This window comes from Jaculus jaculus, chromosome 10 (assembly GCF_020740685.1).
Source record: "Jaculus jaculus isolate mJacJac1 chromosome 10, mJacJac1.mat.Y.cur, whole genome shotgun sequence".
NCBI lineage: Eukaryota > Metazoa > Chordata > Mammalia > Rodentia > Dipodidae > Jaculus > Jaculus jaculus.
Window position 1 is genome coordinate 3,496,029 of NC_059111.1, and position 24,655 is coordinate 3,520,683.

Sequence of the window (24,655 nt, forward strand, 5' to 3'; positions counted from 1 at the left end):
TTAACTATTTATTTTTTATAGTTTGTTTATTTTTATTTATTTATTGGAAAGCAACAGAGAGAGAGAAAATAGGCACCCTAGGGCCTCCGGCCACTGCAAACGAACTCCAGATGCATGTACCACCTTGTGCATCTCTGGCTTATGTGAGTCTTGGGGAACCGAGCCTTGAACCGGGGTCCTTAGGCGTCAAAGGCAAGCACTTAACTGCTAAGCCATCTCTCCAGCCCACTATTTATTTATTTAGGGCTGGAGATTCCCCAGTACCCATGTAAAGCCACATGCACAAAATGTCACACACATCTGGAATTCGTCTGCAGTGACAGGAGGCCCTGACATGCCATACTTGCTGTCTGTCTACCTTTTTCTCTCTCAAATAAATAAACAAGTATTATTCATTTACTTGCTTACATGTGTGGAGGCGTGCATGTGTAAGGGCCTCTTGCAAAGGAATGTCTGATGCTTGTGCACCTTTTTGGTCTGGCTTCCATGGGCTGCTTGGGAATTGAGCCCATGTTACCAGGCTTTGCAAGCTGGTGCCTTTAACCACCGCGCAGTCTTGTCAGCCCTCAACAATTATGTAGACGGCATGTGCATGTACCACACATACCTACATGCACAGTAAAGATTTGGAATTGGGCCAGTGTGGTGGCACACGCCTTTAATACCAGGCAGAGGTAGGATGATTGCCATGAGTTTGAGGCCACCCTGAGACTACATAGTGACCTGACCTGGAATTCACTATGTAGTCTCAGGATCACCTCAAACTCACAGAGATCTACCTCTGCCTCCCGAGTGCTGGGAGGTCATCCTGGGCTAGGGTGAAATCCTACCTCCTAAAACAAAAACAAAAACAAAATTTGGAATTGGTGATGTAGCTCAGTTGGTAGGAGGACTTGCATAACACGCTTAAAGCCCTGAGTTCCATCTCCAGCACTGCATAAAACCAAGTGTGGAGGCACATGCCTATAACCCCAACACTTTGAAGGCAGAAGGAGAAGGGTCAGAATTTCAAATCCAGTTTGAGCTACACAGTGAGCTCTAGACTAACATGCGCTACATAGTGAGACCAAAACAAGTGAGGAAGCCAGAGCTAGTCCTCGCTGCAACAGCTGAGGAAGTCAGAGGAAGTTCACGGGGGAGTTGTAACTAAAGCCAGAGCACCCACCTCCTCCTCTTCCGCTACTTGTGACTCCCGGAGTGCAGTGGGAAATATGCGAGGGGTGAAGTTGATTTTAATACTGCCAACAGAGCGAGGTGCAGGAATGCTGTCTTCCTTTAGCTTCTCAGAAAATATGTTTTCTGAATGTCTCCCTTCAAAAGCAATGGTCAAAACCAAGTAAGTCATTTATGTTTCATTTATTTATTTACTTTCTAAATTAAATTAAATTTATTTATTTATTTGCAAGCAGAGAGAGAGAGAGAGAGAGAGGAGATAAGAGAGAGAATGGGCATGCAAGGGCCTCCAGCCGCTGCAAACAAACGCCAGATGCGTGTGCCCTCTTATACATCTGGTTTATGTGGGTATTGGGGAATTGAACCTGGGTCCTTTGGCTTTACAGGCAAGCACCTTAACTGCTAAGCCATCCCTCCACTTATTTTTTTTTTTTACAGTTTAATTTTATTTTATTGATTTGTTTTTTCAAGGCTCAATTCCCCTGTACCCACATAAAACCATATACACAGAGTAACTCATGTTTCTGGAGTTCTTTTGTGGTGGCAAGAGGCTCTGGTACACCCCTACTCTCTCTCTTTCTGATTCTCTCCCAAATAAATAAAACTAATCAGCAAGCTTGGGTGTGGTGGCACACGCCTTTAACCTAGCACTTGGGAGGCACAGGTAGGAGGACTGCTATGAGTTCAAGGCTACTCTGGAACTACAGAATGAGTTCCAGGTCATCCTGGGCTACAGTGAGGCCCTACCTCAAAAAATAATAATAATAAAATAAAATAAAAGTACCCAAAACATGAGTGTGATGGTTTTTACTAACTGGCACCTGGACTTAGAATCTTCTTGGACTCAGAATCCTCTTGGAAATGAGCCTCTGGACAGGTCTGTGAGGGGTTTTCAGGCCAGATTAACTGAGGTGGAAAGACCAACCCTAACCTTGGGTAGCACCATCTCATGGGCTGTGGTCCTGGACTTAAATATAGCCATTTTTGTCTATAATTTTTATACAGTTGAGTTTTATAAACATCTAATAAACAAGATCTATATGTTTGGGAAAAAAAAAAAAAAAAGGAGAAAGTCACTGGGCATGGTGGAGCACGCCTTTAATCCCAGCACTCAGGAGGCAAAGGTAGGACGATTTCCATGCCATGAGTTTGAGGCCAGCCTGGGACTACATAGTGAATCCCAGGTCAGCCTGAGCTAAAGTGAGACCCTACCTTGAAAAAACAAAAATAAAAATAAAGCTGTACACCATCATGCCCAGCTCTTTATCATTCTTTTTTTATCTTTTGGTAAAATATATCTTTTTCTAAATTGATTTGTTTTATTTGAAAGATAGATAGGGAGATAGAAAGAGAGAGAGGGAATGGGTGATGGGTGATCCAGGGCCTCCAGCTGCTATAAATGAACTCCAGACACGTGTGCCCCCTGTGCATCTGGCTTACATGGGTCCTGAAGAATTGAACCTGGGTCCTTTGGCTTTGCAGACAAATGCCTTAACTGCTAAGCCATCTCTCCAGCCCTGGAAAATTTTTGTTTTGAGGTAGGGTTTCACTCTAGCCCAGTATGACCTGGAATTCAGTATGTAGTCTCAGGGTAGCCTCGAACTCATGGCGATCCTGCTACCTCTGCTTCCCGAGTGCTGGGATTAAAGGCATGCATGAGCAAGCCTAGCTTTTTCTTTTCTTTTCTTTTCTTTTCTTTTCTTTTCCCTTTCTTTCTTTCCTTTTTTTTTTTTTTTTTTTTTTTGAGGTAGGATCTCATTCTAATCTCATTCTAGTCCAGGCTGACCTGGAACTGACTCTGTAGCCCAGGCTAGTGGAGAACTCAGAGCAATCCTCTGATCCTCCTACCTCTGCCTCTCAAGTGCTGGGATTAAAAGTGTGCACCACTATTCGTGGCCCAAGAGTCACTGTTTTGTTGTTGTTGTTTTGGTTTTTCAAGGTAGGGTTTCACTCTAGCTCAGGCTGACCTGAAATTCACTATGTAGTCTCAGGGTGGCCTTGAACTCATGGCTATTCTCCTACCTCTACCTCCCGAGTACTGGGATTAAAGGCGTGTGCCACCACGTTCAGCTAAAATAGATTTATTCATTTATTTATCTGGGAGACAGAGAGAAAGAGGCAAACAGAGAGGAGAGAGAATGTGTGTGCTAGGAAATCCTGGCACTGCAAATGAACTCCAGATGCATGTGCTACCCTGTGCATATGGCTTACATGGATACTAGGAAATCAAACGTGGGTCCTTAGGCTTCACAAGTAAGCACTTTAACCGCTAAGCCATCTATCAGCCCCATGTTAGTTTTATTAATATTATTTATTTGAGAGAGAGACAGAGAAAGAGAGTGAGTATGAGCATGCCGGGGCCTCCCGCAACTGCAAATGAACTCCAGAAGCATGCACCACTTTGTGCATATGGCTTCACATAGGAAATCCAGGTCATTGAGTACAAGAAAATGCCTTTACCCTCTGAGCTATCTCGTTAGCCCTCAGTTTTGCTTTCATTTCAGAAGTTTTTTCTCTTACCTCACCATGGTTACAGAAACCTGACTGTTTGACCCTGTCCTCATTCCCATCTTCCTATTTAAGTATTTGTGCAGGGTCTACTGTGAACTAGGAGTTTATAGAATGTACAGATGACTTGAGATGTGGCCAGGGAGCTAGAGGAGATGGTATATGCCCATAACCCCAACACCTGAATCACAAATTCAAGAACACCAGAGCTTCACAGTAATACCTACCCCAACCCCTATTCCCTAAACAGTTTTCAGCTTATGTCTTCAAAGTATATTGTTTATTCTCAGTATATTATAACATAACCCACTACTGCAAACAGATTTACAGAAAATAAAAAGTGTCATAGATACCAGCTGGACTCAGACAATAGTAATTGCTGTACCTTTTGAGGAAAGATGTCCAGATGATGGCTTTCTTGTGAGGCTTTTATGTTTTACTTTTTTTCTTTCCTCTTCAACTTGTTTTTCTTGTTGACATATCTCTGTCCTCTGATTTTCTTTTTGTTCTTTAGCTTTTCTTTGACATTCTTTCCAGACTTCCAATTCTTTAGTTGTTTTTCTACGTTCATTTTCTTTCATATCTTCTATTTTTTTCCTCTCATCTTCTTCAATCTATAAAAATTGTAATGACAGCCAGGCGTGGTGGCGCACGCCTTTAATCCCAGCACTTGGGAGGCAGAGGTAGGAGGATCGCCGTGAGTTCAAGACCACCCTGAAACTACATAGTGAATTCCAGGTCAGCCTGGGCTAGAGTGAGACCCTACTTCAAAAAAACAAACAAAAAAAAAAGTGTAATGACAAAGATCCTTAAAACATAGAGAAAGCAAGCCAGGTGTGGTGGCACACCTTTAATCCCAGCACTCAGGAGGCAGAGGTAGGAGGATCACTGTGAGCTCAAGGCCACCCTGAGACTACATAATGAATTCCAGGTCAGCCTGGGCTAGAGTGAGACCCTACTTCAAAAAAACAAACAAAAAAAAAAGTGTAATGACAAAGATCCTTAAAACATAGAGAAAGCAAGCCAGGTGTGGTGGCACACCTTTAATCCCAGCACTCAGGAGGCAGAGGTAGGAGGATCACTGTGAGCTCAAGGCCACCCTGAGACTACATAATGAATTCCAGGTCAGCCTGGGCTAGAGTGAAACCCTACCCTAAAAAAAAAAAGCAAAACAGCCTGGTGTGGTGGTACATGCCTTTAATCCCAGGCAGAGGTAAGAGGACTTTCTGTGAGTTCAAGGCCACCCTGAGAATAAAGAGTGAATTCCAGGGGGGGAGGAGGGAGGGTATTACCATGGGATATTTTTTATAATCATGGAAAATGTTAATAAAAATTGTGAAAAGAAAAAAAAAGAGTGAATTCCAGGTCAACCTGAGCTACAGTGAAACCCTACCTCAAAAAAAGAAAAACAAAACAAAAATAGAGAAAGCAATGTTTTTTTAAATAAAAAACTAAACCGGGTGTGGTGGCACACTTCTTTAATCCCAGCACTCGGGAGGCAGAGATAGGAGGATCACCCTGAGTTCGAGGCCACTCTGAGACTCCATAGTGAATTCCAGGTCAGCCTGGGCTAGAGTGAGACCCTACCTTGAAAAAAAAAAACAACTAAAGTTATAGTTGATTATTCTTACCTTTCAACTCTTTTTTGTTTCTTTGTTTGTTTCTGGTTAGCCAGTCTAGTCTAATTGGTGACTCCAGCACACCAAGAGAGGTAGAGCTGTTCCTGAGGGTAACTCCCAAGGTTGCAACATTTTCCTCTGGTCTTTACACACATGTTCACACCCATTCACCCGCATAAACACATGTGACTACACACCTACAAACACACATACATACATATGTACATATGTACACGTGCAAAAAAACCCTAAAAAACAAAAACAGCCAGGCATGAGGGCACACACCTTTAATCCCAGCACTCAGGAGGCAGAGGTATGAAGATTGCTGTTTAAATTCAAGGCCACTCTGAGACTACATAGTGAATTCCAGGTAGCCAGAGCTAGAGTGAGACTCTACCTCAAAAATTAAAAAAATAAATTAATTATTAATTAAAAAGCTAAAACATTAAGATGACAAGTTTAGAGCCGGGCATGGTGGTGCACGCTTTTAATCCCAGCACTCGGGAGGCAGAAGGGGGATCACCATGAATTCAAGGCCATGCTGAGACTACATAGTGAATTCCAGGTCAGCCTGAGCTAGAGTGAGACCCTATCTCAAAAAAGAATAAAATAAAATCCCAGCATTTGGGAAGAAGAGGTAGGAGGAGCACCAGCACCATGAGTTCAAGGACAGCCTGGGACTATACAGTGAGTGCCAGATCAGCATGGAATAGAGTGAGACCCTACTTAAAAAATAAAAAAATAGGGCTGGAGAAATGGCTTAGTGGTTAAGCGCTTGCCTGTGAAGCCTAAGGACCCCGGTTCAAGGCTCGGTTCCCCAGGTCCCACGTTAGCCAGATGCACAAGGGGGTGCACGCATCTGGAGTTCGTTTGCAGAGGCTGGAAGCCCTGGCGCGCCCATTCTCTCTCTCTCCCTCTATCTGTCTTTCTCTCTGTGTCTGTCACTCTCAAATAAATAAATAAATAAATAAAAATAAATAAATAAAAAATAAAAAAATAAAGACAATTTTAGTCAGGAGTGGTGACACATGCCATTAATCACAGCATTCAGGAGGCAGAGGTAGGAGGATCACTGTGAGTTCCAGGCCAGTCTGGGACTACAGTAAGTTCCAGGTCAGCTTGGGCTAGGTGATACCCTATCTATCCAAAAAAGAGGTCTGTGGGGGGGGGGGGGTGGGAGGTAGGTGAAGAAATGGTTTAGCGGTGTCAGATACAAAAGGTAGCACATGCATCTGGAGCTTGTTTATAGTGGCTAGAGGCCCTGGTGAGCCCATTCTCTCTATATCTGCCTCTTTCTTTTTCTCTCAAATAAATAATTTGTTTAAGGAACTTTATTTGTCTATTTGGGAGGGAGAGAGAGAAGCAGATAAGAGAGAGAGAGAGTGGGTACATCAGGGCCTTCAGCCACTGCACACAAACTCCAGACACATGTACTACCTTCTGCAGCTAGCTTATGTGGGTCCTGAGGCGTTGAACCATGGTCCTTAGGCTTTGAAGCCCTAAATTAATTTTTTTTTAAGATGAGGGCTGGAGAGATGGCTTAGCAGTTAAGGCACTTGCCTGAGAAGCCTAAGGACCCAGGTTCTATTCCCCAGGACCCACATAAGCCAAATGCACAAGGTGGTGCATGCATCTGCAGTGGCTAGAGGCCCTGGTGCACCCATCCTCTCTCTCAAATAAACAAATTATGTGCTGGGATTAAAGGCATACGCCACCATGCCCAGATGAATTTTTTTTTTTAAAGTTGAGGGCTGGAAAAGATGGCTTAGTAGTTAAGATGCTTGCCTGTGAAGCCCAAGGACCAGGTTCAATAAATAACATAAATAATTTTTTTGTTTTGTTTTTGTTCTTTTGTTTTGTTTTGTTTTTCAAAATAGGGCCTCACTCTAGTCCAGGCTGACTTGGAAATCACTATGTAGTCTCAGGGCGGCCTCAAATTCATGGCGATCCTCCTACCTCTGCTTCCTGAGTGCTGGGATTAAAGGCATGCACCACCACACCTGGCTATTTTTTTTTTTTAAGATAAGAATCTTAGTTGGGCATGGTGATACTGTAAACCTTGCACTCAAGGCTGAGGTAGGAGGATTATAAATTTAAGGCAGCCTCACCTCTACAGAGAAACTCTGTGTCAAAAAAAAAAAAAAAAAAAAAAAAGATTAAACCAGGAGAGGTAGCGCAGGCCTTTAATCCCAGCACTTGGGAGGCAGAGATGGGAGGATCGCTGTGAGTTTGAGGCTGGCCTGAGAATTCCAGGTCAGAGCTAAAGTGAGCCCCTACCTCAAAAAAAAAAACAAAAACAAAACAAAAAAATTAAATGACACACTTTGTCAGATGTTACCCAAGCTTTAAACTAATTTATGGTTTCACCTAAGAACACATTGTTGTCATATTTCTTCACTGCTCTTATTTGATTATCAAGTTATTTTCTGACAGGTCCTTAAGGTAAGACAACATAAAAATAGGGGCTGAAGCCAGGAGTGGTGGTGCACACCTTTAATCCCAGCACTCAGAGGCAGAGGTAGGAGGAGTGCCATGAGTTCAAGGCCACCCTGAGATGACAGAGTTAATTCCAGGTCAGCCTGGACCAGAGTGAGACCCTACCTCGGAAAAAAAAAAAAATCAACAACAAAAATAGGGGGCTGGGAAGATGGCTCAGTCTTTAAGAGAGCTTACTGTGTAAGCCAGATGACCAGAGTTCCAATCCCCAGGACCCACATAAAGCTGGACACAAGAAGTACACACATGAGGGAAGCACCTTAGCCACTAAGCCATCTCTCCAAGCCTAATTATGTCATTTTAAAACTGACAAATGACCAATTTAAAAACTACAGAATTTGCTGGGTGTGGTGGTGCATGCCTTTAATCCCAACACTTGGGAGGCAGAAGTAGGAGGATCACTGAGAGTTCAAGGCTACCCTGAGACTATACAGTGAATTCCAGGTCAGTCTGGGCTAGAGTGAAACCCTACCTCGAAAAATTAAAAATAATAATATAAAAACACCTATAGAATTTATTTGGCCTTTACAATTATCTCAGGGTGTGTGTATGTACAATGGCTAAGGGTGTATGTATATTGTCTACATAGTAACACTGACTCATAAGTACTCATATAAATTAAATATCAAGGGCTGGAGAGATGGCTTAGCAGTTAAGGTACTTGTCTGTAAAGCCAAAGGACCCAGGTTCGATTCCCCAGGACCCATGTAAGCCAGATGCACAAGGGGATGCACACATCTGGATTTCATTTGTAGTGGCTGGAGGCCCTGGCATGCCCATTCTCTCTCTGCTAATTTCTGTATCTCTCTCTCAAATAAATAAATAAAAATATATTTTTAAATTAAATCAATTATATTATCATCAAAAAAAGTGCACACATGAATAATCCCAAGGCCTGGAACAACTGGAGGCAGAGGCAGGAGCATCCTGAAGCTCACAGGTCAGCGAATCTTGTCACAGTGGTGAGAGACAGACCCAGCATTAAATAAGGCGGAAGAAGAGAAGACGAGACTGACACCTGGAGGCTGTCCTCTTCTCTGACCTCATGATTTTTATTTTTTTTTTATTTTTTTTTATTTTTTTTTATTTTTGGTGTTAGAGATTGAAGCCAAGGTCTGGAGCAAGTCAGGCAAGTACTCTAGCACCAAACTATCCCCAGTTCTCCGGCTCAATTTCATATATATATATATATATATATATATATATATATATATATATATATATATTGGTGTTTCTTGAGACAGGGTCGAACTCTAGCCCAGGCTGACCTAGAACTTACTCTGTGGCTCCTGCTGGTCTTGAACTTTCAAGCAAATGTCCTATCTCTGCTACCCAAGTGCTAGAGTTAAAGGGATGCACCACAACGTCTGGCCCAATTTTTTATTTTGAAATAAGGTCTTGCTAAGTTATGGAGGTTGGGCTTCAATTTGTTCTGTAGTCCAGGCATGCCTTGAACTTTATATCCTCCTGCATCACCCTCTAGCGTACCTGAACTACCAACTGAGCCTCTGGCTGAACTAATTACCATCACAGGGTTCTTAGCTCTCTCTAGGACTTCCCTACAGGTCCAAGGCTCACCTTCACCATGACCAAGTTTTCAGCTCTATCTGGGACTTCCCTTCAGGTCCAAGACTCACCTTCACCATGACCAAGTTTTCAGCTCTCTCTAGGACTTCTCTACGGGTACAAAGCCCACCTTCACCATGACGGGGTTCTCAGCTCTCTCTAGGACTTCTCTACGGGTACAAAGCCCACCTTCACCATGACGGGGTTCTCAGCTCTCTCTAGGACTTCTCTACAGGTACAAAGCCCACCTTCACCATGACAGGGTTCTCAGCTCTCTCTAGGACTTCCCTACGGGTACAAAGCCCACCTTCACCATGATGGGGTTCTCAGCTCCCTCTAGGACTTCCCTACGGGTACAAAGCCTACCTTCACCATGACGGGGTTCTCAGCTGTCTCTAGGACTTCCCTACAGGTACAAAGCCCACCTTCATCATGATGGGGTTCTCAGCTCCCTCTAGGACTTCCCTATGGGTACAAAGCCCACCTTCATCATGACGGGGTTCTCAGCTCTCTCTAGGACTTCCCTACGGGTACAAAGCCCACCTTCACCATGACGGGGTTCTCAGCTCTCTCTAGGACTTCCCTACGGGTACAAAGCCCACCTTCACCATGACGGGGTTCTCAGCTCTCTCTAGGACTTCCCTACGGGTACAAAGCCCACCTTCACCATGACGGGGTTCTCAGCTCTCTCTAGGACTTCCCTACGGGTACAAAGCTCACCTTCATCATGACACCCAGCGTGTACTTCTGATCTTCCCGCCTTGCTGCTGCCTTGGCCTCTCCAGCCTGTTGCGCTCTCTCTTGTGCTTGCAAAATAGACTGCTCTCTTATTCTCTGCTTCATCTCTTTGTCAGCTGAGATAGAAGGAATATTTATTGAGAACCAGGATTAGGGGCTGGGAAGACAGATGGCTCTGCAGTTATAGGCACTTGCTTTCTTCAATTCCCCAGTATTAGTAAAGCCAGAGGCATAAAGTGGCACATATGTCTGGAGTTCATTTGCAGCAGCAGAAGGCCCCGGAATGCCCATATTTTCTCTCTCCTCTCTCTCAGATAAATAAATATTTAAGCCTACAGAAAACTGGAAGAAGCCATTCTGCATGCAGTTCAATGGGAGAAAGAGAAATCACCAGTGAAGACACTCAACAGTGGACACTGCAAGCCTTACATTTGCCCAGCCTGGCCAAATGAGCCAATGGGCGCAATAGTGGCACGTCTGTCATGATGGAAACCAACTGCCCTCTAATTGGACTGGAGACCCATTCCATGGGAGGGAATACATCCCTGATATTGAAAACTTAAAACAGGGGTAGTCATGAGTCCTGGGTGGTGTAATGTCTGCTGCTGTCTGGCTAAATGTATATACTATGCTCATCAAACTGCCCAGTAAGAACTTCTTTTAATGTTCATACCCTTATATTAATGCTACTCTCACTTTTGGTAGAGAACCTTCTCTTTTCAGATGGAAGTGACCTTGGGATGACTGAGAAGTCATCATGGTGCTGGAAAGAAGTGGCAGGAATGCTCAGTACTGCTGTATCCTACCTTCCAAGGCTCAGGGCCTATTGTGGAAGAGGTGGCGGAAAAAATTTAAGAACCAAAGGAAAGGCAGGACTCCTTACAACATGCTCCCCCCAGACACAAATGGCCTGTATATCCATGACCTCACAGTGCCTGACACTACCTACACAAGACCATCATAATAGGAGGAAAAGATCATGACATCAAAATAAAAGAGAGACTGATTGTGAGGGGGAGGGGATATGATGGAGAATGCAGTTTCATAGGAGAAAGTGGCAGGGGCGGAGGGAGGGTATTACCATGGAATATTTTTTATAATCATGGAAGTTGTTAATTAAAAAAATTTGAAAAAGCCAGGCGTGGTGGTACATTCCTTTAATCCCAGCACTCAGGAGGCAGAGGCAGGAAGATCCCTGTAAATTCAAGGCCACCCTGAGACTACAGAGTGAATTCCAGGTCAGCCTGGACTAGAGTGAGACCCTACCTCGAAAAAAACAAAATAATAATAATAATAATAATAATAATAAATAAATAAAGACAAGGGGGTTAGAGAGATGGGTTAGTGTTGAATGTGCTTTCCTGCAAAACTTAAGGACCCAGGTTTGATTTCCTAGAACCCATGTAAGACAAATGCACATGGTGGTACATTTGTCTGGAGTTCGTGTGCAGTGGCTGAAGGCCCTAGCATGCACATTTTCTCTCTTTCTCTCTAACTCTAATAAATAAAAATAAAATATAAAAAAATGAGGACTTGGATTAATTTGTTTTATTGAGGAAAAACTATGTCATATACAGATACAGGATTAAATTTTTTTTCTTTTCTTTTCTTTTCAAGGTAGGGTCTCACTCTAAGCTCAGGCTGACCTGGAATTCAGTGTGTAGTCTCACAGCAATCCTCCTACCTCTGTCTCCAGAGTGCTGGGATTAAAGGCGTGCACCACCATACCCAGCTTTTGTTTTATCAAGGTGGGAGTCTAGTTCTGGCACAGGCTGACCTGGAACTCACTCGACAGTCCCAGGCTGGACTCAAACACACAATGATCCTCCTACCTTTGTCTCCTGGAATTAAAGGTGAGTGCCACCACAGCCACTGTTTGTGTGTGTGTGTGTGTGTGTGTGTGTGGAGGTTTTTTTTTTTCTTTTTTGAGGATGAATCTCATATAGCCCAGGCTGGCCTGATGTTTTGCAATGCTAGGGCACAAATCCAAAGACCTCATACATGCAAGGCAGGCATTCTACAAACTGAAATTTCCAGCCCCACAAAGAAATTCCCTTTAACCCAACTTCACAAGAAGCGAAAAAAATTATTTGTTACTATTACTATTTATTTATTTATTTATTTTGGTTTTGCAAGGCAGGGTGTTGTCCTTGTCCAGGCTGACCTAGAATCCACTATGTAGTCTCAGGCTGGCCTTGAACTCATGGTGATCCTCCTACCTCTGCCTCCCCAGTGCTGGATTAAGAGTGTGCACCACCACACCCTGCAAGCACAGAGATATAAGACAGACAGATGGAGAGAATGGGCATTCCAGGGCCTCCAGCTGCTGCAAACAAACTCCAGGTGCCTGTGCCACTTTGTGCTTCTAGTTTTACATAAGTCCTGGGGAACCAAACCCAGGTTGTAAGGCTTTGTAGGCAAGTTCCATAACCACTTAACCATGTCCCCAGCCCCAAATTTTTATTTTATTATTATTTTTACTTATCTATTTAGAGAGAAAGGAGTGGGGGAAGAGAGAATGGGTACCGCAGGGCTTCCCAGCCACTGCAAACAAACTCCAGACACATGCGCCCCTTTGTGCATCTGGCTTACATGGGTCCTGGAGAATCAAACCTGGGTCCTTAGGCTTTGCAGGCATATGCCTTAACCACTAAGCCATCTCTCTAGCCCTATTTTTATTTATTTATTGGAGAGAAAAAGGCAGAGAGAGAGAGAACAAGTGTGCCAGGGCCTCTAGTCACTGCAAACAAACTCCAGATGTCCATTCTCTCTATCTGCCTCTTTCTCTCCAATAAATAAAATATTTTTAAAAAATTATTTATTAGAGGGGGGAGAAAATGGGCACATCAGGGCTTCTTGCCACTGCCAATGAACTCCAGATACATGTGTCACTTTGTACATCTGGCTTTACTTGGGTACTAAGGAATCAAACTTGGGCTACTAGGCTTAGCAAGCAAGCACCTTAACCACTGTGCCAGCTCCCAGCCCCATTTCTGGCTTAAATGTTCATCGTTTTGTTTTTGGTTATTTACTTATTTTGGAACTAGGGTCTCATGCAGTCAGGATAACCTCAAACTTACTGTGTAGCCAAGTACTGGAATTACAGGCACGCACCACCACACCTAGTTTTATGTGGTACTACACATCAAGGCAGGGCTTTGTGCGTGTTATGAAGCACTCTAACCCCTGAGCAACATCCCTAACCCTTAACATTTTTTTTCTTTTTTTTGAGGTAGGGTCTCACTCTAGCCCAGGTTGACCTGGAATTCACTATGTAGTCTCAGGGTGGCCTGAAACTCACGGCAATCCTCCTCCCTCTGCCTCCCAAGTGCTGGGATTTAGGGCATGCGCCACCATGCCCAGCTCTGAACATTTTTTGTCTGGAGTTCCTTTGCAGTGGCTAGAGGCCCTGGTGCACCCATTCTCTCTCCATCTGCCACCCCGACTCAAAGAAAGAAAGAGAGAGAGAAAGAACTTACCACCTGATGCTAAAAGGCTCTCCCACATGACTGCTTCCTTTTTATACAAGGTGAAGAGAATGGTGTCATTCCCAATTTTGGCTTTGCTAATTGCATCATCTATGGGAGCGTAGAGAAATGCCTCAAACAAAAATGGAGGGAAGTTGACCTGTTCAAACAGAAGACAAAAATTATGTTTGGCATACAAGTTTAAGATAGTGGCTGAAGCAGGTGTCTTCATGTACCTTCTTTTGCTGGGACAAAACACCTGACCAAAAGCAGCTCATTGGAGGAAAAGTTTTACTTTGGCTCACAATCTGGAGACGTTTCAAGGAAAACGTGGCAAGGAAAAGCATGGTGGGGTGCAAGCAGGAAGCTGATCCATGTGGTCCCTGGTGAGCAGCAAGGAGGAAGCAACAAGAGAGCTTCCCAGCAGTGGCAAGGGAAACCTGAACCAGACCACTCCAAAGCCAGTCTGAGCAGCATGTCTCCTCCAGCAAGGCTCCTCCCCCAAAAGGCTCCACAACTTTCCCAAATTGCCACCAGCTGGGCACCAAGTACACAAAACACATGAGCCTATGGGAGAAAATTTATTTAAACCACCACAGTGCTTTTAAAAAACAGTGTGACTTGGGAGCTGGAGGAAGGAGCAGTAGGAGTTCAAGGCCAGCCTGGGGCTACATAAGCCCATGACTCAAAAAGTAAAAGAATGGGGCTGGAGAGATGGCTTAGCGGTTAAGCGCTTGCCTGTGAAGTCTAAGGACCCCGGTTCGAGGCTCGGTTCCCCAGGTCCCACGTTAGCCAGATGCACAAGGGGGCGCACGCATCTGGAGTTTGTTTGCAGAGGCTGGAAGCCCTGGCGCACCCATTCTCTCTCTCTCCCTCTATCTGTCTTTCTCTCTGTGTCTGTCGCTCTCAAATAAATAAATAAATAAATTTAAAAAAAAATTAAAAAAAAAAGTAAAAGAATGAAAGTTTAATTTTCTCAAAGGCTAAATGCACTCCAGGTGGCAAAATTTCACAAGGCACAGGGAAAAAGTGACCCTGACCTGATTTAACATTTATCTGCAGATGACAGAGACATCTCCGTGTGAGATTCATTATTTGGTGGGGGCAGGGGGCTCAAGGCAGGATCTCGCTCTAGTCTAGGCTGACTTGGAACTCATTCTGTAGTCCCTGGCTGGCATTGAATTCACTGAGATCTTCCTACTTCAACCTCCTAAATGCTAGGATTAAAGGTGTGCACCATAATGCCAAGACTACAGATTTTTTTTGGGGGGGGGGTTGAGGCAGGGTCTCACTCTAGCCCAGGCTGACCTGGAACTCACTATGTAATCTCAGGGTGGCCTCGAACTCACGACAATCCACTGACCTCTGCCTCCCAAATGCTGGGATTAAAGGCATGCACCACCACGCCCAGCTTAGGGCTTTTTAAAAATATATTTTATTTATTTGACAGAGACTGGGGGGTGGGAAGTCGGGGACAGAGAGAGGATAAGTGCACTAGGGCCTCCAGCTGCTGCAAATGAACTCCAGACACACGCACTCCCTTTTGCATCTGGCTTATGTGGGTCCTGGGGAATCAAACCTGGGTCCTTTGGCTTTGCAAGCAAGCACCTTAACCGCTAAGCCATCCCTCCAGCCCCAGATTTGTTTTTTAAGAACAGGAGTTAAAAATGAGGACCAGGGCTGTGCTCGGTTAAGATGCTGGCCTGTGAAGCCTAAGGACCCTGGTTCAATTACCCAGGACCTACATAAACCAGATGCAAAAGGGGGCACATGCCTCTGGAGTTTGTTTGCAGTGGCTGTAGGGCCTGGAATGCCTATTCTCTAAATACATACATACATACATACATACATAAATAAAACATTTAAAATTGAGAATCATCCAGGTGTAGTGGTGCATGTCTGGAAGGCTGAGGCAAGTGGACTGCCCCAGGATTGAAGCTTGCTTGGGCTAAACAGTGAGTGCCAGGCCAGTTTGTACAACAGAATGTCTCAAAAAAACATTAAAATAGGGCTGGGAGATGGCTCACATATCACTAGGTGGGCCTGTGACCACTGAGTTTGACTCCCTGGCAACCATGTAAAAAGGTGGACATGGCCATGCATGTTCATAACCCCAGTCCTGTGGGGAGCATCTCTGGAGCTTGCTGATGTAGAAATGGCATCTCTGGATGGAGTGAGTGATTCCACTATTAAGGAAACACATGGATGAAGACTAGAGGAAGACACCAACATTCTGCTCTGACACGGATCTACACATATGCACATATAACACACATACCACACCCCATATGCACAGAAAATAAATAAGTAAAATAAAATGAGGTCTGAGATGTACCTTAGTGAGTTTAGCATACACAAATCCCGTGTTCCATTCTCAGCACTCAAAAGAAAAGGATATAGGCCTAGGGAAATGGCTTAGTTGTGAAGGCATCTGCCTGTGAAACTTATTCCCTAGGACCCACATAAGACAGATGCACAAGGGGGCACATGTGTCTGGAGTTTGTTTGCAGTGGCTAGAGATCCTGACACACCCATTCTCTCTCTCTCTCTCTCTCTCTCTGCCTCTTCCTCTCTCTCAAATAATTAAATAAAATATATTAATGTAAAAAGTAGATATAAAATAAAATAATAAGTGGAGTGTGCCTCTCCAGAGGCACAGACAGGATTGCTATGAGTTACAGGTCAGCCTGGAGCTACAGAGTGGGTTACAAGGTCAGCTAGAGTGAGATACTGCCTCAAGTAAACCAAAAAAATTAAAATAAAACATAACAATATAAATTAACTAAAAATAAACTATAGGGCTGGAGAGATGGCTTAGCGGTTAGGCGCTTGCCTGTGAAGCCTAAGGACCCCGGTTTGAAGCTCGGTTCCCCAGGTCCCACGTTGGCCAGATGCACAAGGGGGCGCACACGTCTGGAGTTCGTTTGCAGAGGCTGGAAGCCCTGGCGCGCCAATTCCCTCTCTCTCCCTCTGTCTTTCTCTCTGTGTCTGTCACTCTCAAATAAATAAATAAATAAATAATGAAAAAAAAATTAAAAATAAACTATAGGGCTGGAGAGACGGCTTAGTGATTACGGTGCTTGCCTGTGAAGCGTTAAGGACTCATGTTCGATTCTCCAAATCCCACGTAGGCCAGATGCACAAGGTGACACAAGCGTGCAAGGTCACACATGTGTAAAGGTAGCAAAAGCATCTAGGGCTTGATTGCAGTGGCTGGAGGCCCTGGTGTGCCAATTCTCTGTCTCTCTCTTACACACACACACACACACACACACACACACACACACACACGTCTGTTGGGCTTGCCTCAAATAAATAAACTATAAAAACAAAATAAAGGTGCTGGGGAGATGGCTCAACAGTAAAAGGCACTTGCTTGCAAAGCACGTTGACCCAAGTAAAGCCAGATGTTCAATGTGACACAAGCATTTGGAGTTTGTTCCCAGTGGCAAGAGGCCTTGGTGTGCCCATTCTCTCTGACTCTCTTTCCCAAATAATTAAACAAAAATATTTTTAAAAATAAATACCAGAATAAAAATAAAATATGAAGAAATTAATTAACAGAATTAAAATTAGTGTTGGAGAGATGGCTCAGCGGCTCAATGCACTTGCTTGCAAAGCCTGATGGCCCTTGTTCCATTCACCGGTACCCACGTAAAGCCAGATGCACAAAGTGGTGAAGCATGCATCGGAAGTTCCTTTTCAATAGAAATAGGTCCTGGCACGCCCTTTTTTTTGTATCGTCCTGCCTGCCAACCAATACATAAAAATATTTTTAAAAATAAAAGTAAAAGAAGCCAGGCGTGGTGGCGCACGCCTTTAATCCCAGCACTCGGGAGGCAGAGGTAGGAGGATCGCTGTGAGTTCGAAGCCACCCTGAGACTCCATGGTGAATTCCAGGTCAGGCTGGGCTACAACGAGACCCTCCCAGGAAAAAAGTAAAACAAAGAGAATTGAAATTAGAATGAAACTATATAAAATAAACTACAGGACTGATTACAAACTATAATGAAACAAAGCATCGTGCGCCGGGCCGCCGCAGCGACCGCACCTTCAGGTAGCTCTCGGAGCAGAACACGTCGGCGTCGCGCACGCTCACGCCTCGCAGCGGCAGCGACAGGAAGACGGCGGCCTCCGTCTGCTGCCAGCTGTAATCGCCAACCTGCAGCGGCATCGCAGCTGGCTGAAGGCGCCTGCTCCGTTGCTAGGGAAGCTGGCGGACGACGCGCCGGGACTTCCGGGTCATGGGTCACGCCAGCCCCGAGCCGCCGTTTCCCAGCACGCCATGCGCGCGCTCCTGTCAGCCCGGGTCTACCCCGAGCCGGGGCTGCGGTGCAAGGTCCCTTCCGGTGTGTTCCTCTCATCCGGAGTGAGCCGGGCAGCACACGTTCCGCCCGCGGCCTGGAGTGTCCGTCGCACCATGGTTGAGCGCTTGGCTCATTCTTCAAGGCCCATGTGTTCCATCCCTAGCATTAGGGAGGAAATAAAAAAGGAAAAAGAGGGCTGGAGAGGTGGCTTACTGGTTAAGGTGCTTGCCTGCCTAAGGACCCAGGTTCGATTCCCCAGAACCCACCTAAGCCATATGCACAAGGTGATGCATGCATATGGAGTTCTTTGCAGTGGCTAGCTGCCCCAGTACACCCATTCATTTTCTCTCTCTCCCTTTCTCTCTCTCTCCTCTCTCTCAGTAAGTAAATAAAATTCACGCCTCAGGACACAAATGTGCAACCCACCCAGAGCAGGCGGTCAGCCATGTGCCTGCTTTGGTCTGACTTTCCTACCACTTGGGAAGGCTGAAGCAGCAGAGGAAAGACTACCCGACTGAGATACATAGCAAGACCCTGCCTCAAACAAAACAAAAAGCGTTGTTGTTCGGGAAATTTATCTCCTTCATCCATCCAGGGACAGCTTGTCTGTGCTCCTGTCATCCCCCAACTCCCATCAGCTCTGAGGCCACCAGAAGTACCTTAGAGTTCACTATTTAAAAAAAAAAAAAAGTCCTATAGAAAAGGGTCCTTGAGCCAGGTGTGGTAGTGCACGCCGTTAATCCCAGTACTTGGGAGGCAGAGGTAGGAGGATGCCATGAGTTCGAGGCCACCCTGAGACTACATAGTGAAGTCCAGGTCAGCCTGGATTCACTCTAGTGAGAGCCTATCTTGAAAAACAAAAACAACAACAAAAAAAGGTTCTTTCAAATAACTGCTACAACTCAACAGTAGTACATGTAGGGGTTTTGCTGTATTTTACATTTATTTATTTATTTATTTATTTATTTATTTATTTATTTATTTATTTAAGAGCAACAGACAGAGAGAGAAAGAGGGAGAGAGAGAATGGGCGAGCCAGGGCCTCCAGCCTCTGTAAAGGAACTCCAGACACGTGCGCTCCCTTGTTCATCTGGCTAACGTGGGTCCTGAGGCTTCACAGGCAAGCACTTAACCACTAAGCCATCTCTCCAAACCAAATTTTTGTTTTGTTTTGTTTATATTTCAAGGTCTTTTTTTTAAATTAGTTAATTTATTTATTTGAAAGTGACAGACACAGAGAGAAAGACAGAGGGAGAGAGAGAGAATGGGCGCGTCAGGGCTTCCAGCCTCTGCAAACGAACTCCAGACGCGTGCGCCCCCTTGTGCATCTGGCTAACGTGGGACCTGGGGAACCGAGCCTCGAACCGGGGTCCTTAGGCTTCACAGGCAAGCACTTAACCGCTAAGCCATCTCTCCAGCCCTCCAAACCAAATTTTACAATTAAATAGACTCTGAACTGGAAGGCCTCAAAGAAATTTGCAGGTCACTGTAGTTTGATCCCACATACTTAAGGACACTGAGATCCATTCCTTTAAAATCCTTGTCGCATAGTTAAAGAACAGTGATGAAAATCCTCTTAACTGATTCCAAATGTCCTTTACACAGACTACTTTCTGTAGACCCAGTTTCTAAATTACTGGTATATGATCCTAATAGTAAGCTTATTTGCCATTTAAGGATCTGGGTTTTATGCACTTTCACTTTGAGGAAGGACAGTGTCATATTTTATCACTCCCGAGAAACTCCTTGAGGAAGGTGTAGGTACATAGTAGACTGGTGGGACATATTAAGGAACTATCAAAATAGATATAATTTTATTTATTTATTTATTATTTTTATTAACAACTTCCATGATTGTAAACAATATCCCATGGTAATGCCCTCCCTCCCCCCACTTTCCCCTTTGAAACTCCATTCTCCATCATATCCCCTCCCCCTCTCAATCAGTCTCTCTTTTATTTTGATGTCATCATCTTTTCCTCCTATTAAGATGGTCTTGTGTAGGTAGTGTCATGCACTGTGAAATCATGGATATCCAGGCCATTTTGTGTCTGGAGGAGCATGTTGTAAGGAGTCCTACCCTTCCTTTGGCTCTTACATTCTTTCTGCCACCTTTTCTGCAATGGACCCTGAGCCTTGGAAGGTGTGATAGAGATATTGCAGTACTGAGCATTCCTCTGTCACTTCTTCCCAGCACCATGATGCCTTCTGAGTCATCCCAAGGTCACTTCCATCTGAAAAGAGAAGGTTCTCTACCAAAAGTGAGAGCACCATTAATATAAGGGTATGGACATTAAGAGAAGTGCTTACTGAGCAATTTGATGAGTATAGTATATACATTTAGCCAGACAGCAGCAGACGTTACACCCCTAGGGCTCATGACTACCCCTGTTGTAGGTTTTAGGTATCAGGGATGTATTCCCTCCCATGGAGCAGGCCTCCAGTCCAATTAGAGGGCAATTGGTTTCCACCATGACAGATGTGCCACTGTTGCACCTGTTGGCTCATTTGGCCTGGCTGGCAAAATGTAAGGCTTGCAGTGTCCACTGTTGAGTATCTTCACTGGTGATTTCTCTCTCTCTCTCTCTCACTGAAGTGCCTGCAGAATGGCTTCTTCCAGCTTTCTGTCAGCTGGTTTACGTGGAGGAGGTTCTCAGCTCAGTTCCAGCAGGATTTCTCAGTGGCTTTGCAGCCCAAGTATGCGGAGTCTTCAGCAACAGGGTCTTACCATCTATTCCTAGTGGGAAACGAAGGGTCTTGTCAATGGCCTGTAATGTTTTGGGGGCATCAGGGACATCCCTGGCCAACAACTCACTGGAAGGTATCCCATCCCTGGCACGGAAAATTTTCTAGTAACAATCTATGGCTCCTGAGTGTTCCATTGGTGTTTTTTTTGTTTGCTTGTTTGTTTTGTTTGTTTGTTTGTTTGGTTGGTTGGTTGGTTTTTGAAGGTAGGGTCTCACTCTAGGCCAGGCTGACCTAGAATTCACTATGTAGTCTCAGGGTGGCTTTAAACTCACAGCAATCCTCCTACCTCTGCCTCCTGAGTGCTGGGATTAAAGGTGTGCACCACCACGCCCGATTATAATCATTTTTAAAAATATTTATTTATTCATTTATGTATTTGAGAGAGAGAGAGAGAAGAGACAGAGAGAGAGAGAATGGGTGCACCAGGGCTTCCAATCACTGCAAACAAACTCCAGATGCATGAGCCACCTTGTACATCTGGCATTATGTGGCTAATGGGGAATCAAACTCTGGTCCTTAGGTTTTGCAGGCAAGCGCCTTAACTGCTGGCCACCTCTTCAGCCCCTCACCATTTCTTTAGGAAATCCAGAACTTGGTGACATGTATACGTTTTACAGGAAGCACATGTTCTCACATTGTAAAATTAAATTCCAGGAAACTTGTAGGCTAAAGTAGCCTTTCTTAATGTTTTGTTGGCTATTTCACTCAAAGCCTATTTATCTGCACATTTCCTTATCCTAATGAAAGATGAAAGTCAGTTAAACAACACATCTCTTTCTCTTTAAAAACTAGCTTTTATTTAAAAGAATCTGAAGTATAATAACACCAAAGGAAACAAACTTACAATATGTATTATTCAAGAAAGCCTGTCCTACATCACTTCTACTAATAGGAGGTCTAAATATGGACATTCCTTATACAACATACAAATGACAGAAGCGTTATTCCTCAACTAAGTGGTCAAAAATAACATGGAATATCTTGACAGTATAACCTCTACTTGTCTTATGAACTTTAGGACACAAAACTAAAATGTGGAAGATGAACTAATTTTAAATTTCTGCATGGTGTATAGGGAAGAAGAGGATAGGATAAGAAGGGGGAACCTGTAAGAGTTCAATATCGCAAAAAAGGAGAACTGGCTTGCCTCTACTTACAGGAATTACTGGGAAGTATTCAGGGTTGAGAATGCAATTTATTTAATACAGGAAAGCCTTTAAGTAAACTGTCCCTGATTTACCAAATTCTATTAGTTAAAAGATAGTTTTGTTTCTTTGAAAATTATTACCTGTGTATAAGGCATATATATATATATACACATATAAAGATAATAAACAACTTGGGGATGATATGTTCATTGGGTACTTTATTAAAAAATTACCACAAATCAGTTTGTGAATTGTTTCATACTAATACTTTCTTGAACCTCTATGATTTAAATAGAAATATACCCCATTCTAAAAACCTGTATGTGAAAATACCAGACAAGATAAACCTTTAACATGTAATACTAAATTTTAACACAAAAAATAGACCTATGAAAATATGGGCATTCAAGTCAAATATAATGGGATTATGACACAGTATATCTGGCATTTTAAAACATATTAAGACTGAATGAGATTTATTGCTATATCATCCTACAAATAGTCAACAATCCACAATACAAGACATACCACAGTCACCACACCAAGTCTAACACAGTGTAGAACTATCTTGAACAACATGGGTAAACATTTAGTTTGTAATATATTCACTGATATAGTAAAATGTGATCAATTTAGGACATAAAAACTAAATTTGAATATCTATGAAACATACGCAATATTATTCAAATATACAAATATGCATTGACGAAGTATTACCTATTGTAATGTTTTTAGGTATTGCATTGAATGTCAAAGAATGTTTTTAAACTAGTGTTTTTTAACAAATTAATTTATTTCTTTGCACATGTCTGTATGTGTGTGACAGGGGTTCTTGGCTGCAAACAAATGCAAATGCCCACCTTGCTTTCCATGGGTGGCTAGGGAATTGAACTTGGGCTTTGCAAGCATACACATTTAGCCTCTCAGCCATCTTCCCAGCCCCTAAACTAGTGTTGTTAAAGCCTATAGCATAAAAACTGAAATCATGCCTTCATGATGAAATATTTCTAAAGTCCACCTTATGCCTTTTATTATCAAATCCTTCCATCAAATAGTACAAGTTAAATGACATCCACATCCTTTTTATCAACAGTCACACATTCTAAATAAATTAGAGAAGTTTTATGGTATCTTAATAACTTTTTAAATAATGATTAGTGTTACTACTTGTTTTGGTTATAGTAAATAACATTTTGGGCAGGAAGAAATCAGTTTAAAGTATGCTGTATATTTTTAGTAGTATAAATAAAAAAAATACTGCTAATGCCCCAGTAAATTGTACCTACAACTAGATCTTTTTTTTTTTTTTCTTTCTGAACACCAGATGCAGCTGAGTGTGGTGGTACACACCTTTAATCCCAGCATTTGGGAGGCAGAAGTAGGAGGATCTCTGTGAGTTCAAGGCCAGCCTGGAGCTACAGAGTGAGTTCCAGGCCAGCCTAGGCTAAAATGAGACACTATCTCCTAAACATGAAAAATGAACACTAGATGCCTACACCCCATTTTGTGACTTTTGTGACACATTTCTGGTTTTATATGGGTGCTAGGGAAGTGAACTCAGGCCAATAGGCTTTGTAAGAAAGCACCTTTAGCCAGAGCCATTTCCTTAGCCATTTTTTTTCTTTTTGGTAAAGTCTTACTCTGTTATCCAGAGTACTCTCAAAGTTCAGATCCTCCTGCCCCATCCTCCAAGTGCTGGGATTATAGATTTCTACTGCCACATGGACAGTAGATTGAGATTTTAATAAGTGTTTATTATATTATAAATGGCACGAATAGCTAACACCAAATTGCACTCCTCTCTCACATTTCAAAGACATCCGACCATTTTACTAGCTCATAATGACTGATGTCTCACATACATCATAGAGTAGCTTAAAACATTCTGGCATAAGAAATCATTAGTATTACATAGTAATTTTCTTTGCCATAGGAAGAAATGTTGGACAAAGCCTGGAAACTTTTTATTTTCCAATTTGAATTACAGTAATTTTGCCACAGACCACAGCACTATGCATGTATTACTTTAGACATGCTCTAAGGACAAAACAAAAAAAATTACTGTAAAAATTCATGTCACCAATGTGGAACACACTCAGATTTGTATAAAAGTACTGAACTAATATCCCAAAAGAGGTATATGTAAACAGTACATAAGGAAGATAGTTTTAATATGAAACAATCATTTAAGTCACATACATCATGATAAGAAGCAGGACTTTCTTTTATAAAAGATAACATCTTAACTAAGGAGCAACATCATCTACCTATCTATAAGACAAGAAAGGTACAGGAAGATTTACTATAATTACAAGTAATGTACTATTGGCAAGGTATGACAAAGTCGAAACTTACCCATTGGGTTTCATTAAGTTTTTAAACAAATATAGGCAGTATCTGGTGCGTTGGTGTTTGGCACACATGGCCACTTTCTTTCGTCTCCCCTTGAGCATTTGTCTAGGGGTTATTAGTACCATCCATGGACAGCCTCCATGCTCCAGTGTCTCCAAACCCCCAGCATAGTACCAAAAGTTGGAAAATGAAGGTGTGACTGTAATCCACTCTTCTGGGTTTGTGGGAAAGAGATAAAGAGGAAGTGACTGAAATTTGGAAATGAGAGGAAAACCTCCTAGTTTAGAAGCACTAGGCAGGAAGCTGTGAAAAGTTGAAAGTCGAGGGTTCTTGAGACAGGAGCAGCTAATTTGTTAAAAACTCTGCTTTCTCTAGTCTCTAGTGCCTGACATGTGGTCCTCATTGTTTGGAATGTTAGGTATTAAAGACTCAATCTGAAGATCCTCTTTAAACAAAGAAATTGAGGGCCATGGAGATGGCCCATTGACTAAAGGTGCTTGCTTGCAAACCCTGATGGTCTGGGTTTGATATCC

At 43.2% G+C, this 24,655-nt stretch overlaps 2 protein-coding genes across 5 annotated transcripts in view; both read right to left on the minus strand.

The window, feature by feature from the left end:
• The window catches only part of Dnaaf4 (dynein axonemal assembly factor 4), a 28,213-nt gene extending 10,450 nt beyond the window's left edge, over window positions 1–17,763 (minus strand). For all 4 annotated transcript variants that reach the window (XM_045160658.1, XM_045160656.1, XM_045160657.1 and 1 more), the window contains exons 1-5: window positions 17,619–17,763; window positions 13,580–13,727; window positions 10,083–10,216; window positions 4,067–4,295; window positions 1,166–1,311 (exon numbers count right to left, since the gene is read on the minus strand). In XM_045160658.1, coding sequence (XP_045016593.1) covers window positions 1,166–1,311; window positions 4,067–4,295; window positions 10,083–10,216; window positions 13,580–13,727; window positions 17,619–17,741 — 780 coding nt within the window. In that variant the 5' untranslated portion in view covers window positions 17,742–17,763. The remainder of the gene's footprint in view (window positions 1–1,165; window positions 1,312–4,066; window positions 4,296–10,082; window positions 10,217–13,579; window positions 13,728–17,618) is intronic.
• Window positions 17,764–20,591: 2,828 nt separating this feature from the next.
• Pygo1 (pygopus family PHD finger 1) overlaps window positions 20,592–24,655 on the minus strand; it is a 32,776-nt gene continuing 28,712 nt past the window's right edge. Inside the window, exon 4 of the mRNA XM_045160771.1 lies at window positions 20,592–20,611. The gene's annotated coding sequence lies outside the window, so the exon portion shown is untranslated. The remainder of the gene's footprint in view (window positions 20,612–24,655) is intronic.